Below are 18106 nucleotides of genomic sequence, written 5' to 3'. Positions count from 1 at the left end.
TTAAAGGGGAGCTGAGGGGCAAGTTTTTCACATGGAGGGTACTGAGTAAATGGAACAAGTTGCCAGAGGAAATGGTTAAGGTGGGTACAATTACAATGCTTAAAGGGCATTTGGACAGGTATATGGATAGGAAAGCTTTAGAACAATATGGGCCAAACACAAGCAAGCTTGGGTAGACATCTTGGTCAGCATGGACAAGTTGGGCCAAAGGCCTGTTTCTCTGCTGTATAACTCTGACTTTATGACTAGGGTCCCAGATTCCACAAATAACCAGATCTCTGAGCAAGTCTTTCAAATCTGCCAAATTCATGTTATCTGCTAACAATCTTAGCTTTGTTAAGAGAAAGTATTGAAAGGATACTCCCTGCTCCAAGTTGGAGTGAAGAACTGCTACTGATTTGATTATTTCCTTTCCAGGTAAGTTGCAGTCTGCCCATAATGCATGCGGTGCCTTCTCCAGGGTCTTATCTGAGAGCTTTATGATATAGTTCAATTCTCTTGTGACCAATGAGATAAAATAGTATATTTTATCTTTGGTCTGTATCCATCTTGGCCTGTTCAGCATTGTGGTAAGTATTTTTTGCACTATTTCCATCTTTAAGCAGGTTACCTACCTTAAGAATCCAACGGATTGCAAGTCATTTGCTCCATTGAGCATTACCTCCATTGAATCAGAGATCTTGACACATCTTCACGTGTTATCTTAATAATGAGAGAGATCACACTCTGTATTCAGATTAAAGGACAGAATTTAAATTTCAGTTTTGTTTATCAGCACTTTTGACATCATGTCTCAGTATCTCTCTAAGAAACTGCAGTATAGGTCACAGTTGGTTTCTTTGTACAATATTTTAACCACTAATAAACAGCGGGATCAGGCTACATCCGGTTTTAATTTCAATGGGTTTCAATAAGGGGTAGACCTAAGAAGCCTCCATATTTAAAATATTTTGTCCATTAAACCTTGAACACACTTTCACCTTTTAACCATTTTCCAGATGTAAGCCAAAGGAGTTGGTTTTCGTGTTGATATGAAGTTGTCTCTTCCCAGAGCTGCTTATGCGCCAGTTTTCCTTTGATTGACAGGAATGTCACAGATATTCTGTGAGTGTGTATGTGTGCCTTTGTGAGCGAATGCATCTGTGTGTAGGCCCATGTGAGTTCTGATCACAGTTTGTTTGGTTTGTCCTAAGGAAGCTGTTTGCTCAGTGACATTGTGTCCTGTCAGATCTTAACCACAAGCTAGAATGGTGACACACGCTCAGCAAGAAACACGTCACAATTGCACAACGTTTTATTACTCTATTGCCATATTTTTTTCCATTTATCTGCACAGAAACTCGTGTCTGGGAGGAAATAAGTGGACGTAATGGCACCGCACCAGTTCAAACCTTTGAACATTTTTAAAAGGCCAACCAACCATTCAAGTAAACCTCTAGGTGCATAACATATAACTCAATGTTTAGGTTGAAAATGCACTTAAGGAATCTTCCTGGACTCTGTCTACAGTGCACCTTTCACTTTTAGCAATGTGCATCCTGCAGTCCCATTCGATAACCAGCCTTGCCTAGTATCTTCCACAGGATGGGAAGTATATTAGAATATAGTTTGGAAGGAAATTTATTGTTAACTCTTCAGCCAAACCAAAGGAAGCATGTTAATTTTGTTGCCGAATCATATCTGATTTGTTTGTAACTTGTTGATAGTCAACATACAAATGTTCTGTATTGTAACACTGCACCACAGTGGATATTTTCTTTGTGTGAATTCCACCTCTCAACAACCCAGTGGAGCCAATTGTTTTTCTGACTTGGAATCTACATGCAGGCATTTTCCAGTGGGAAACTGAAGTCACCAGTGGCCTGACTGAGCATTAAATACAGGCAAGAAAGAAACCAAGAACTTTCTAATTTTTGTATCTTAGGAATTGTTCTACAGACAGAGTGGGTTATTAGAGGAGTGAATTGAATACAGACTTATTATGTATTAAGTCCTGGGTATCATTCTACTGACATAAGTAAATGTATGCTGTTAACACAGTGATTTTTGTTTTCTCTCTATTTGATTTGGACACTCTCCAAAACTCCACTCCTTTTAGTGCCATAACATTACCTTTGTTAGGCAGAGTGCTAAAAGCCTCATTCATGTCAGTGTCACCTCCAAACGCAACTATTTCCTGCCTCTCCTTTTGCCCCCTGTTCTGTAAACTTCAGCTCATTGAATAATCTGCTGAATTTATCCTGCCCTATTCAATCCATGCTTTCTTGCCAACCCTGAGCTTCCTGACAGAACTGTGAAGCCTCCAATTTTAAAATTCACAGTCTTGTGCTTAAATCTTAGTAAGGCCTCACCATGTCCCAGTTTCATGATTTCTTATCTCCCCCTGAACTCTCCAATCCCCTGACTCTGGTCTGCATGAACCCTTCCATCATTGGCAGCTACGTTAATCCTCTGGTATTGAGATCTAGCTCTATATCTGTGTGTCATATTCTCCATTAATATTATACTTAAAATCAAGCTTTTATTCACACTTATTTCTTGATTCAGTGTTCCTTGAGGTCTAATTATGCATTTGTAAAGTGCCCTTTTTATGTTGAAGGTGTTACTTAAGTGTATGTTGCTGCATCAGGTGGTGCACCTGTGCTCAAAGAAGACAATTTATTTGCATTTATGTGACTTGTTACAAACATGTAGTAACTTGCTCATTACATCCCCTAAGTCTTCACCTCCCAAGATTTGGACCTGTATCCTTAACATCCACGCAGAGGACAGCTGCGTATGATTCTGGCATATCCTTCCTTTATCCAGAAATAACCACAGCAAAAGCATACATACAGCACTAATACAGAACATAGGTTTTGCCCAGGTTTTTCAAAGTTTCAAGATAACATGACGATTGGTCTCAAACTAATTTAATCAGTCCTTTCGGAATGTTTAGGCCCTTTCTGAATTGTTCCAAATTTTATACTCTCCTGTGCACCCGTTGCAGGTGAATCAGAAAATGGAAGCCTCACCTTCTGTAATGTGCAATAGACTTGTAGGGAAGCAGAAGCAAAGGGTAATGTATTGATAAATCTCTTATTTCATACAGATAATTGAAAGAACAATCTTAAGGCTGAGGTTGGCAGGAGTGCCAACTTCAGCAGTCTTTCAGTTGATTTTATAACTCCTAGTTACTAAGGCTTTTTTTTCTGTTTTGTACATATAAAATATATATTTGCATTCATATAACATCTTTTACAACGTCACAGTGTCCTAAGCCATTTTTTAAAAAAATATAGGTAATGGTGTAATTATTAGAATATAGGAAATGCAACCAATTTGTACACAAGGTTACAAGAATAACCACGTAATAATGACCAGTTAATCTGGTTATAGGCGTGGATTGAAGGATAAGTATTGGCCAGGGCACCTGGAGAACTTGCCTGCTCTCATTGGAAATTGTGCCATGGCATCCTTTAAATCCACTTGAGAAAACAGAGTCTTACCTAATCACTGTTAAAAATCCAGAAACAAAATGTCTGCCCTTCCCATTCCATTCAACATCTGCCTCTGAGTTTTTAAGTTCCAGTTAACCATTTCTGACCAAAGACCATTGAGATTTGTATCACCAAACATTGCAGGCCTCCAGATATTGTAGAGACCCACGAGATTTCAAGACAGTTTCTAGTTTTGCTAGCTTGGTTAAGTCTGTGAGTTGTGCTGGGGTTAAATGAAATTAATAAAGAAAAGAAAGTAGGCATTTAGCCTTACAATCTCAAAGTTCTATTGTCTTTAATCTGCCAGTGATGCTGTGGAGATGTCCCCATTTGGACTGTGATTTTAGTGTGGCTGCAGCTTCCCCTGGTTCTTTTGATATCTCTGTTCCATGCAATCTTGTCCCACAGAGAGTGAGCTTGGGCTAATCTAAAGACCGTGGAGATGAGAGAAGCAGCAGGTGTGGGCATGAAGGCGGGGGGGTGGGGGTGGGGGGGTGGTGGTGGTAGGTCGTGATTGGACTGTGTTTCATTGAATGAAAATGAATGCACATTATGTGAAGAATCAAAGAGCAAACAGAATTGAGAGAATTAATCCTTCTAACTTTTTTTTTGGGAAAACTATATCTGTGCCAGTTTTGAAGGCAGAAGCAAATGGTTAATGTAAACTCAATGTAATGAAACATCCCTTTGTGATTGGAGGAGAGACTTGAGGAACTGCAAAGGGAAAAGGAATTGGTGGTGCTGAGGGAAAAATGTGGAACTGTTGTGTTTGTGGTTTTGGAAATCAGGCAGTAGGTTTGGAAACCATCTGATTTCAATTTGCCACTATTTTCCTCACTGAGTGAATGATTTGCTCCACTAGTTTGGTGGTAGGTGGTGGAGATGAAAATGGTCCCCCAGGATTTTCTTTGGAAGTCTTGACTGTCTTCTGGCCCTGCATTAAGACCTCGGAATAACGCAACAAATCACAACCTACCTATTCGACTCTAACATAGCTGCTGCACACGGATGAAAGAAAATGATAGAATAATGGCTGAGTCCATAGATATCTATTCATTTTGGAGTGTGTATTTTTCCCACTGAATTGGACAATGACAGTTGGGTGTCATGTGAAGTGCTGCACGTGCCTTTTGGCCCTGGACAATGTGATGAATAATTGATCTGTTCCTGTTTAATATCCAGCACCCCTTCAGGAAGCAGCTTGTATTTGGAGGATGGGACTTGGTTGTCACCTCCTAAACGCATAAGGTAGCTTCCCAGCCTACACTGTCTAGCTGACTTCCTTCAGGTGGAATCCAGCACGCTCCAGATCCAGGCTTCAGTTTGATAGAGCCCTCGCTTATGGAGGCCCACTCCGTCTCCCTGGAACTTGGTTAAAAAAAGTACTGATTATATTAAGCATGCCATCTATTCTGGGTGATTCACTGATCCTTTTGCACCTTATTGAAGTACCACTACTGTAATTAGTTAATCATCTCCACTTACCATTTTAAAAACTCTGCTGATTTCAGACACATTGAAGGTATTTAACTAGTATGGAGGAGCTGGAGAGGAATGCCTCAGTAACAGTTTTATTAGAGCATCTGAAATAATGGCTTAATAATGGACCAGTTGAACTCATTTACTGCTGCGCACTTCATACTCCATGTTTCAATATGGCATAAAAGGAGGGCATTTAGCCTATCCAGGCTATGCCAGCTCACAGAGCAATGCCATTCTCCCACTAATTTCATCTGTAACCTATTCTCCCCACATTCCCATCAGCTGCCCCCAGATTCTAACATTCACCTGCACACAAGGGGCAAGTTACAGTGACCAATTAAGCTTCTGAACCACATGTATGAGGGATGTGGGTGGAAACCGGAGCACCGGAGGGAGAATGTGCAAGCTCCACACAGCACCAGAGGTCAGGATTCATCCTTGGTCACTTACAGTGTGAGTCAGCAGCTCTCTGAGCTGCACACTCTGCCATCCCTTTACTAAAATAAATTGCACTTGTATAACACAGCAACTGTAAAGTAGTAAAATGCCCTAAGGTACTTCATAGGAACTTTATCAAGTTGAATTTAACATAAACTAACAAACTGGATTTACTGCAATGTACGCTCTGAAAACTCAAGCTTGTCATCATTTATGCCTGAGGACATAGTCTCTCCTGGCACTGTTGAGCAGAAGGGAACAATAACATAGTGGCTTTGTTGATGGGCAAGTAATCCAGCATCCTGGACTAATGACAAAGCAGGGTGGCACAGCTGGTGGAAATGCTGCCTCTCAGCTCCAGCAACCCAGCTTCAATCCTGCTGTGTAAATCTTGAGGTTCTCCCTGAGAATGTGTGGGTTTCCTTATGGGTGGTCTGATTTTCCTTCTACATCCTAAAGAAGTGCAGGTTGAATAGTTAAGTAGCCACTGTAAGTTGCCCCTAGCGTGTAGGTGAGTGGTAGAATCTTGGGCAAGTTGAGGGAAATGTAGGGAGAATAAAAAGTGGTGTAAATAGGAGCTTAATGGCCGATGGAGTCTGTGGGCTGAAAGGTCAGTTTCTGTGCTGTCTGACTGTCTGTGTATTTCCATGAAACTTCCTGCATCTCTTGTCCTCCCTCAGCTGAGGAATTAGTACTCCTCCATTTGAACAACACTTCAGAAAATCAGTGAGCAGAGCAGGAGCATAAAATGTACCGGATTTCAATGTCCATCAGGATGAGCTCAGTAACCCATGATTGCAGTTACAAAGATTTGTCATCTGCCAGAGTTCCAGGATTTTGGCCTGTCAGCACTGAAGGGGAAGTAACAGCTTGTGATTTGAAGAGCAACTTGTACACATTGGTCTTCTGATCCACTGTTTGCCCTGGCTTCTTGGGCAGTGTAGGGTTGTGGGTTTGAGTGTTGTTGAAAAAGGTTTGGCTAGTTGCTGCAGAGTATTACATCAATGGAACATGTTGCAATCACGGAGCATGGGTGGTGTAGGCAGTGCATATTAAGGTAGTGAATGGAGTGCCGATCAAGCAGGTTGCTTTATTGTGGGAGTTATTGAGTTGTATTGATGGACTAGAGTTGTCCAAGCAAGTATACTCCATCATACTCGTTGCTAGTCTTACAGATAGTGGGGTAGATTTAGTGAGTCAGGAGGTGAATCCTTTGCAGCAGAATGACCTCTTGTCGCCACAATGTTAGCGTGACTTCAGTTTTGTGTTGATGCTTGCAGGTTTGGGGTTGATAATGCTGCTTAATGTCGAGGGAAGATGATCATTGTCTGGCATTGGTGTGGCATGAATGATACTGGCCACTTATCAGTTCAAGGTGGAATATTGTCCAGATCTTGCTGCATGCATGTGTGCATCACTCCGTTATCTGAGGGCAAGCAATTTGAACTGAAAACTGAGGAATTACCAGCAAGCTATCCCACTCCCCGCCCCCTCGAGAGAGAAAAGTAATTGTATTTTGTTTGAAATGCCCTTTCTCAGGGGATGACTTGTGTGGATATGATCACCAGGTGTAGATATCAAATACAGTACCACTTTGACATGAAGACACAAGAGACTGCAGCCGCTGGAAAATCTGGAACAACATGAAGAGCTCTGGAGGAGTTTGGGGTCAGTCAACATCTAAGGGAAGGAAATGGACAGTTGATGTTTCAGGCTGAGATCCTGATATCAAGTACCTTTACCTGTAGATGTATTACACCATGTGAGGTGACATCTGGGTTATAGAGTTCCTTTAAGGTCTAATATTGTTTAGAGTTCTGTTTCTACAATAATTACTCTAAATAAGTAAAAATTATTTTGGCACTGTGAAAGGAACTTTGCACAGAAGCTGGGCTGGTGGTAAACTATGCCACTACTGCACTGTTCCTGCTGCTCTGACACCTCATGCACCAAGAACCAAAATGCAAAAGCATTTGGGTTTGAAATATTCAACAGTGCCATACTCTTAATCTGTTTTATTTGTGAGATGTGGCCAAAGTTGAAAGAGAGACATCACCTGGCCTGACTTATCCAGGTCCAGCGCAGGCCAAAAAACGGACAACTTAAGGGGTTGGCTATAGGATGTGGCCATCTTGAGGATACAAGGAAGGCAAAATGGGACTGGAGTAATAATGCACTTGGATTTCTTTTTTCTTAATATCTTTAAAATTTAGACTGCAACTTCCTCCCCAAATCCATGGCTCTGTGTGAGTGAGTGTGTGGTACCAAGCCATGCAGGCTGGAGGTCTGCTTTACTTCAGTTCCAAGTTGTGCAATGAATGATGTCATGTCAGCGAGGGGCTATCAATTCTTCTCTCATCCAATGTGCTAAAGAAGTGAAAGAATATGTGATTGGTACAGTTACTCAATTTTTTGTGTAATAAAAACATATGAAATAATAGCAGTCGGTCATACCCTCGAGCCTGCTCTGTCTATCAGTATTGTGGCTGATCTTGTATCTCAACCACCTTTCTTGATCAATCCCCATATACTTTCACTTACATTCCATAAATCTGACAGTCTCTTCCTTGAACATGCTCATGAATGAGCATTGGCAGACCTCTGGAATTATGAATTTCAAAGAATTTTAAAACTCTGAGTGAAGAAATCCTCCTCCTTGCAGTCCTAAATGATTGACCCCTAAGCCTGTGACTGGACCCCAGAGCAACCAGTGACAATGTCATTGTGATGACAACTACAGTTGACATCCAATACTTAGGTTGACACACAAACTAGCCATTTTGAGGTACTGAGGGCTCTGTCAGATGCCACTGATCTAATTATGTCAACTATATTCATGTTGGAAGCAAACTCAAACTCATTCTTAATATGTTCCTTAAGGTCTCGACATGTTCAGGAATTATACGTGTGTGTGAACTTGCAAAGAGGCTTTATGTTTGGCATTTCTTTTTTAAGGTTAGGTTGCAGGAAAGACGCATCACCATGTCAACTTCCTGTGTTTATATTGGTAAAATTGACCCCCTTATCTTTACTGCAGAGCCCCATAAAAGCTGAAAGCACAAAATCTCATGGGTTCTGACTAGCTGAATTTTGTTTTCATCCGAGGATAACTGATCAGGAGAGAACATGATTCAGTATGGTATGGCAGTGGACGCTCCAATGAAGTTCATCTCCAGTGATTGCTTGACTTCCCACTTGAAGATATTTTTAGTTTTCTCTATGTAATTAAAAAGAAATTCATAATAAAATAGCAACAGTAAGTACCTAAACCAAGTAGACCGTTGACTGAAGCATTACTGTCATTGAGCAGCAATGAAGAAATTTTAAAACCGCGCTTTGCTTGTTCTGATGGTGTTAGTCATAGACTAGGGAATAGATACCTGCTGTGCGGATGAAAATACACCACTTTTGATCTCTGAATGTCACAGTGGGAAATGTCATTTTAAAAAAAAGCCTTGTGGAGCTTTGCCTTTCACAATAGGGCCTTTTGCTTGTTTAATCCATGTAGCTTCAGGTTTAACTATTGTGTTTCCAATCGAAGTCCATGCACTCCATCAGAGAACTGTTGGCACCTGCCTAAATTATCTGACCTGCTGACATGAGAACTGCTATTACAACCAACTCTGCACAGGACCTGCTCTACTGCTGGCAGAGACACCTGACTCCCTCAGTGAAAAAAGGTTGTCTACAGTCTATCCAACCACAGGATGCCAATGATGAACAATGATCACAGTCCCTATGTAATCTGGGCCATTGTTTTCATTTCTAGTTCAAGGAGGGCTGACTTCTGAATGTGCCCAGACTGGCTTTCAGGATATTGATAGGAACTGCACATCTGCAACTCTTGCATGGGTTCTATTGCATTTCTGTTGCCATGGGATCTTCCCCACAGCATAACTAGGGCAATGAAGGAGATGGTTATATAAGTGAGGCCTGACCATGTATATCCCTGCATCCAGAGGCTCTGTGTGAAGCCTGCACTTTGAACGTGAGTGTAAAGCTGTCTTGGATACCCTTAAAGGAAGAACAGAAACACCTTTGTCATGTACAACAACACTGGAGTTGCAGAATAATGCAGCACAGAAACAAACACTTCAGCCCAACGAGTCCACTCTGACCATCAACCACTTGTTTACACTAATCCCACATTAATCTCAGTTTTATCCTCCCAACATTCTCATAAACTCTCCCCGAGATTCTGCCATTCACCTACTCATTAGGGGCGATTTACAGGGGCCAATTAACCTGTCAACTTCCACATCTTTGGGATGTGGGAGGAAACCAGAACACTCGGAGGAAAACCATGCAGTCAGAGGGAGAACGTTCAAACTCCACACAGACCACTCAAGGTTAGGATTGAACCCTGGTCTCTGACACTGAGAGGCAGCGGCTCTGTTCACTGCACCACTCGCCGACCCACTGTGGCACTGGGTATTCCACCATGCATAATTACCACTGGTTTGCCACTGATTGGCAGATCACTTGGAAGATAGATAAGTGGCAGATAAAACCAGATGTAACAGTACCAAGGTTGGTCATTTTCCACTGTATTCAATAGTTGAACTGTCTGTAGAGAAAGGTCCCTTGGTCCCTCTCCCACATTCATTCTCAATCTGCTCCGTCCTCCTTCCCCTTACTGACTCTACTCTCATCCTTTCACTCTCCATGACCCCACTCTTTTCCTACTTCTCCCACCCCAGCTGTTGGCCACTCACTCTCTCCAAGGGTGAAGCTTCTCCTTGACCCCTGATGTTTTTCCTTTTCAGGTCTACTCCCCAACTGCTGATTACCCAGTTCATACCACCACCTTCACCCCCAACCACTGCCACCAGAGGTTCCAGTTGGATGTAATGAACATGCCTCTAGCACATACCAAATCATTTCATTCTGTGTCTGGATCCAAAATGCCACCAACTCACCCATTCTGTTCTGACCATAGGTGATCTGAGCTTGCTCTTAGTGAGGAGTCAGTCATGTGAGTGTCACTGATCACCCATTCCCTCAACACACAGAAGAGCCGTGAATGGAAACAAAGCTGTTATTGAGCCTACGTAACATTTTTGAACATGCAAGAGCTTTTCAGTTGTTGCTGCATTTCCAACCCTCCTACAGGATAAACAGCCTGAAGAGAGCAGATTGCGGCTTCTGTAGCTTGCCCGAGGTGATGAGAATGTACTGCATGTTGCACTGTCCCCTGAAGTAGACAAGCAAGCCACTCAGCTGGTACGATCATTTGGATCAAACACCTTAAAAACAAAAACCTAAAATTTATAAAACTTCTTGGAATATCTATTTATCTAAGTATTAGATATAGAAACAACAAAGGCATATCCAGCCTGTTCAACTTCAAAGTTGTACCCGAGATTCATACCACAGGCTGATGTAGTAATACTCGGAGTCCTATGTTTCAGCCAGTGTCACAGACTCCAACATTACCATCACTGGAATGTCATGTTGCACCAATGGGGCAGATCCACCAGAGATGGCTACAGACTGGTAACAGTCTGGGACTCCTCACTATTTATTCCTAATCCCATGAAGTCTCCAGGCATGGGGTTAGGAATGGATATGCTGCCGGTTACTATCCACTGCCCTCTTTCACCTGCTGAATCAGTATTCCTCCATGTTGAACACCACTTGGAAAATGCATTAACGTTAGAAAGGCACAGAATGTAAACTGGATGGAGGACTTCAGTGTCCATCACCAGGAGTTGCTTGGTATCTGCAATCCTGTCTGAGCTCTGAAGGTCAAAGCTGCCAGGCAGGCCTTGCCACAAATGATGAAAGAGCCAACACAATAAGAAAGCCTATCAATATCATCCATGTACGCCCATTGCATATGTCTTCCGTGATGTTATTTGTAGGAAGGACCACTGTGGAGGGAAACTGCCATCTTCATATTCAGGAACACCCCATTGTGCTGTAAAGCACTGTTACGTTAAATACGGTAATGATTCACAATTGATAGAGCAGCTTAAAACTGGGTGTTCACATAACTCTGGGCCACTGGCAACAGCGAAACTGTATTGCAGCAAAATCTGTAACTTGATATTTGACATAGTCCTCCCTTTTCACTATCTTCAAGACAGATCAATCCTGGTTCAATGAGGAGAGGAGAATAAAATGCCAGCCCAGTTAAGCTGAAACATTGGACTAGACACATGTTAAAACAATTGAAGCCGGATAATGTAAGTGATTGTATGAATTTGAGGTTATTGGGAATTGTTGGGAAATCTCTGTTGCCTTGAATCATTCCTAACATCTGGTCTTGGTTGCTGGAGGTCATTCATCGCTGCCCCGGTTGGAAGTGGAAATGTTTGTTGATGATTTATTCGTGTCCTATTCCATATTCAATCTCTTCTGTAATGAAACAGTCCATCCCTGCATGCAACGAGATCCAGACAATATTCAAGCGTGGGCTGATGAACAATGAATAACATACATGCCACACAAGTACTGGAGATTAATCATCACCAACACGAGGGCATCTAATATCCCAATGGCATTCCATGGTTTTACCATCATTGAATGCACTATCGTCACCCTCAAACCAAGACTTGTCTGCATACACAAATACTGTGGCTAAAAGAGCAGCTTAGAGACTGGGTCTGCTGTGGGAATGACTTACCCCTCACTTTTCAAAGCCTTTCCATCACACACAAGCCACAAGGTGGGAGTGTGATGGAATTCATTCCACTTGTCCAGGTGAAGGCAGTTCCATCCAAGATGGCTTTATCAGCAACTCAACCAGTGCCAAGGTTTACTTCCTCCACCACACAGTCACCGGTTGTAATGTGTATCATCAACATGATGCACCTAACAATTTGCCACCACCTGTAGCATCCCCCAGACCCATAGCCTATGCCGTTTAGATGGACAAGCACAGTATAGCAACCTACTATTGTAAATATAAGGTCCAAAGTCCCATCACAATTCTGTTCCAGCATACCCACATCTGCATCAAGTTATGTTTCGACCTTGGGTACATGCTGAGTGCCCATCGTATATTGCAAAAGAAGGGAATGACCTTTCAGTTGAACCACACTACCACCTGTTCCTCAAAGAAAAATCTGTACAGAATGACACCTCGACGCCCTGTGGGAAAAGAGATGGTGGATTCTGTGGTATGGTTCCCTGAGAAGGATGTCGAATTTGGTTGCATGCTGCATCACCAGGAATTTCAAACAAGCATGAAGACCTTTCTTAAATGTGGTGAGAAGGGTCCTTCATATTCAGCTGGAGTCTCAGTACCGCCTTATACTGCTCTCAAGATGGCTGCAGTCAAGATGAAACCGCCATCCATCTTCTGAAATGTGCATTTGCCAAGAAGTTCTGGAAAAAGATGCAGCTGTCTTTGTAGAGGTTCACTTGTACAACTGCATAACACGGGACTCTGTGCTCTAGGGGCTGTTCCCAGGATTGCATTCTGGGACAAACATTGACTATCACAGGAAGAATATCGACTTGGTGAAAGATGCACTTTGGTCTGCCTAAAACTAAAACTGCCAGTGCAAGTAGCTATCCACAACCAAATGTGGTGGACCAGCACATTTCAAGGTCCATGACTATGTGCTGAGGGACACACTGAAACTTGGTGCTCGTACCATAAAGGCCACAATTAAGGGGCCTCCCACCATTGCATATTGAGGGGCTGAAACCCATGTAAAACCCTTCAGTATGTGGTGGGAGGAATTAATGTCATGCTGATGTTATTTCATTTATTTACAAGATTTACTTGTGCTGTGACATACAAATGTACAGCAGTATATATTTTATGCTGTTAAATGGGTGTTATTTTTGGTAATTTTTTTTTAAACTGCAATAGAGCAACACTATCACTTACAAGGTCTCCTGGAAGTTGCAGATTACTCTGACTTTGAAATCCATTGCTGTTCTTTTATTGTCATTGGGCCAAAATCCTACCCAGCAGCATTGCGGGCGTACCTTCTCCATCAGGATTGCAGTGGTTTAAGGCGGTTAGTCACATTCGAGATTGGCAATAAACACAGGCCTTATCTGCAATGTCTCTGTTCCTATTGAAGGGACACAGCAAGAAACTGAAAGGGAGCATCTCTTCCTAACCCTCAAAGGATGTTTTCTATCCCGTCTACAGCAGGTTGAAGCTTTTGTAAGTTCCTCAATGGTCAGCATGTCCAAGTATCGCAGGGAGGTTAGTGAGAGACAGCCAGTTCGTAGAGGAACAGGGCCTCAGTATTTGTTTAACCACAATGTGCTAACTCATCTAGAAGCCTGCCAAAGCTCTTGCAGGCATTGGGTGTGATACAAGATGGACAGTTGCTTGATAAAATGAGCAATCGCTGTGCCTGAAAACAGCTGGGCGAGGTGCTGAGAGTGGGCCGGTCTGGGTTGACTGAAGTATTATCACTGTGGTTCACTGGAAAAGCTGCAGTGGAGTATCCGCAGAATCTGAGAGAAAACACGACTCGAGCTGCTGTCACACACAGTGCCTAGCAAAACAATGAAGCTAGTCTATTTATACCCTTGGACAGTACCCATCCTGCTCTGGATTGAGTAATGGTTTTGTTTATTAAGTCAGGTGCAACCTGGACATCTCCATGCTACATTTTCTCTTAATAAGTTCCCATAGTTAGGATTTTAACATCCCTTCAAATATAGAATGTGGCATTGCTACATGCAGCTGGTTTTTGAAGTGCTTTATAACTCACCTTGCTAATCAGGTGGGAAAAGCAGATATGTGAAGATTCGATCATCGTCTGACTTGAAAGGAAAAATGGTGCAACTCAGTAGCACCTGAGAGGGAATTAATGCAGTTCCTTGGGATCACGATCAATACTTTGTTTAAAACTTCTGGGTGATGTGACCTGCGTCATTTAACTTGTATACATTGAGTGTGTAATTTCTCAAATTCTCCCATTATATTCTCCCACAACGTGCAGCTGCAGAGCCAAGGAAATGGAGAAGCTCTAGGCAACTCTGCAAACTGCAGCTGAGACCTGCATTAGATCAACTTGAGTTTGGTCTATGCTCTTTTAGCTATCTCAGCTGCATATTCCAGAATTCTCTTAAAACCTCACCCCTTGTACCTTTTCTACCATCTAGTATGCCTGAGTGTGGCCCCAAGGAGCCCTGGTAAAACTGAAGACTCTTGAGGGAAAAGCATTCCCTAGGCTGGAGTCATACTGTGGTTTTTGGAGGTCAGTCATTCCCATTGCACGGCATTACTGTTGGAGATTCACTGGGCAGAATCCGAGGCCCAAGCATCTTCAGCTGCCACATCGGTGATGATCCTTGTGTCATAATATCGGGTGTGGGGATGATTGCTGATGATTGCATAATGCTCAATTCCATTTGTAACTACTCACAAAATGACGCAGCCCATCATTGCATGCATCAAGACCTGGATAACTTTCAGGCATGGAATTGATGCAGCCAATAGCGTTCATGCCACATAACTGCCATCTCCACAGAGGGAGTGGCTAATGACTTTTAAATTCACTGGCCTATCATCATTGAGCCCTCCAAAATCAATGTGCTAATAATCACCAGTGAGTAGAAATTTAACTGGACCAGCCACATAAATACTGTGACTACTGGAGCAGGCCAGAAACTGGGAATCCTGCAATAAATGACTCGCCACTTGACATCTCAAATCCTCTCCACTTTCACAAGGCGCAAGTCAGCAGAATGATGGAATTGCCTCCACTTGCCTGGATGATAGCAGCTCCAACAACACTCGAAGCTCAACAGCATTGTGGTTTGATGGTAGCTGGTTTGATTGACAGTTCATCCATCTTCCTAAAACAGAACATTCATTTCTCTGCCACTGATGTACTGTGGCTGCCATGTGGTAAACAAACAGGTTCTGTTTTTACAGGTGTCCAGAAGTCGATTTTGTCCATGTCAGAAAATACACAAAAATCACTCGATATGGTAACCATACCTCCGCAGTATTATGATGAGTGGCATCAAAAGCACATGAGACTGATAACAAAGAATAATCACTGAGAGTTGAGAGAGAGAGAAGAAACTAGTTCTGCCATTCATGGGAACAAACACATGTATGTACGTCAAACTTTTGAATTTAATAATATTATGGGAGCTCGTTCATATATAGGGGGTGTTCATGAGTCAGGCATTCTGACTGCAGGGATATCCTGTATACAAGACGAACAGTAGTTTCTTGCCTAGGCTTTCCAACTGCACATCACAAATTTGTGATCTCTACCAACAAGAACTTCAGGTACTGCAGATGCTGTAATCTGGAGCAAAAACAAACTGCTGGAGGAACTTAGCAGGCCAGGCAGTTCTGTACTTAAGGTACATGGGCACAAACTAATTTGCAGATTCACCTGCACTGTGTACACCATCCTGACTTGGAAATATGTCTCCAATCCTTCATTGTCACAGGGTCTAACTTCTGGAACCCGCTAGCCCATAGCATTCTTCATCAGAAGAACGGCAGAGGTTCATGAAGGTGGTTCACCCTCACCTGATCAAGGGCAGCAAGGGATGGGCAGTAAATGCTGGTCTTGCCATGATGCCTACCTTTTCATAAACTTAATTGAAAATCTTAAAAGTTTCACAATTCTGCTTTCGATCCGTTCTTGTGAATTACTTCCCTAATCCCTCCTCAATCACCTTCCCTCTCGACTTCTCACTCCCACCTCTATTGCATTATTTTGTGAAGGGGTTGGGAGCATGAATCATTGCTACTGCTGATCCTTCCTGGGAGATTAGTACCTGGAAAAAGCTTGGAATTCCCATCCTTAACCGTGCAGGTGGAGTCGATATCTTCCTGAGTGGGAGCCTTGTGCATTGACAGACATGGTGCATTGCTGCCTGTCATGTCCCAAAGCACTGCCAGGTCAGTTTTGCCTGTGAACTCCACCTGGCACCACCAATGCCTTTTGTGTCAGTGTTGTCCAATCAGATTAGCTGCCTAAGCCACAAGTGTTGCTATGCCATCAGTAGTTTAGGCTCATTAATTTTAGTGCAAAATGACTTTGACCAATTCACACATTATAGATATATAAACATCTATCATCAAGCAATAACAAGAAAATAAAATGTAAACTGTGACCATGCAAGCAATTTTTTTTCCCTTTTATAATGTAAGAACCAATACATAAAAAGACTGAAGTGCCCATGTACATGTAAAAGTGAGAGTTACAATCACTTTTTAAATAAATGTCTTGCTCATTTTTGTTTTCTTTGTGATTTAGAAATGCAGTTAGCCACGAGGATTTTACATTAGCCACCTGAGGCTAGTTGCTAATATATTGGACAACATTGCTGTGGGGATAAACTTTAATTCCTAATGGATGGTTGGTTCGATATGCCTCTGTATTTCTTTCCCTAGGGTGATACCTTTGTAAATGCATCTCCTGCAGATAATTACCCATAAGAAGTGGAATACAGTAGAAGCTCACTCCAAGGTAGTGCAGCAGTTAGCACTGCTGCCTCCGTTCCAGGGACCCAGGTTTCAACTTGCCCTAGGGTGCTGTCTTGGTGGAGTTTGCACATTCTGTGGGTTTCTACAGTTGTTCTAGTTGCTTTCCACACCCCAAAATTGTGCTGGTAGGTTATTAGGCCTCTGCAAATTATTCCTTAGTGTTGTTAAGTGGGGGAAAAGATCAAATGGGGAGTTGACGTGAATACAAGTTACAGCACTACAGGGAAACAGAGGGGGAGTGGGAATGATGGGAACGAACATGAAGCCAATTGGCTGAATGGTCTGTGTAAGTAAAAAACCAAAGGTCTTTGACAACATTCAGCTTGGTGATGTACGTGGGATAGGTTGTATGGCATTCTCTTGTACTGTCTCCTTACTCAAGCCAGGAAAACGCAACTTGGGGCAGAAGTAGTTTTCTGGTAAATTTGTTATATATTGCATTTGTATTATACTTTGTAAAAGAAATTTACATTCGGTAGTTGAATCATCAAAATAGCATGTTTACACTGTAGGAACAGGAAATATAAAAATAGCAGTTGGCCACTCAATCCCTTGAGCCTGCTTCGCCACTCAGTTGGATCATGATTGGACTGTGTATTAACACCATCTATACTGTACATCAACAGCCTCCATCCTTCTGTTCCATGACTTTTTGTTAGTTAAGTATATTGGACAGTTTTGAAATTTTCTTTTGAGCAATCTCTGCATCATTTGGCAGTGTGGTTCCAGAGTTCTTCTACACTCTTTGAAGAAAGATTTCAAATCTCAGTTGGTAGCTAGGTTATATCCAACTGAGAAATTCAGTAACACTCTGGTATATTGGAAAAAAACAGTAATTCAAATTTTAGCCTTTTGAAGTAAATAATCCATGCTTGTAATATATTTATTATTGCTGCAGAATCTTATCCAGTACTTTTGACTTTGGCATGAATACCTCCCACCTCAAGTATGCCTCCTTACCTAGTTTTGACTCTCAATAACAAGTCTGACAGACATTTTAACAGCTTTTACGTGACCTTTGCTTTCTCTCCCTATTCTTCTATTGACTAGATGGCTCTGTAAACAGTGGAATCACCTTGACAACTTGCCCTGACCTTTTCAGAAAGATTCCCATTGTCCTATCAATCCCTTCTTCACCTTTTCTGCAGCTTAAAATTTACAGGTTTTCTCACATTTTCTTGGGACCTGAAATGTAACTCTTTTTCACTTTCCACAGGTGTTGTCTGACTTGCTGAGGGTTTCCAGCATTTTCTGTTTTTATGTCAGATTTCCA

General features: G+C 42.2%; 1 protein-coding gene across 4 annotated transcripts in view; it reads left to right on the top strand.

The window, feature by feature from the left end:
• LOC127577840 (oxysterol-binding protein-related protein 5-like) overlaps positions 1 to 18106 on the top strand; it is a 101818-nt gene that overhangs the window by 30429 nt on the left and 53283 nt on the right. The window contains exon 1 of one of the 4 annotated variants that reach the window (XM_052029442.1): positions 11490 to 11587. The exons of the other annotated variants lie outside the window; for them this stretch is intronic. Within the exon in view, the coding sequence (XP_051885402.1) occupies positions 11561 to 11587 (27 nt within the window). The 5' untranslated portion in view covers positions 11490 to 11560. Of the gene's footprint in view, positions 1 to 11489; positions 11588 to 18106 lie in introns of those variants that run through there. 4 annotated transcript variants of the gene reach the window in all.

Source organism: Pristis pectinata, chromosome 14 (assembly GCF_009764475.1).
Source record: "Pristis pectinata isolate sPriPec2 chromosome 14, sPriPec2.1.pri, whole genome shotgun sequence".
In the NCBI taxonomy this organism is placed as follows: Eukaryota; Metazoa; Chordata; class Chondrichthyes; order Rhinopristiformes; family Pristidae; genus Pristis; species Pristis pectinata.
This window is presented reverse-complemented; position numbering and strand designations above follow the sequence as displayed.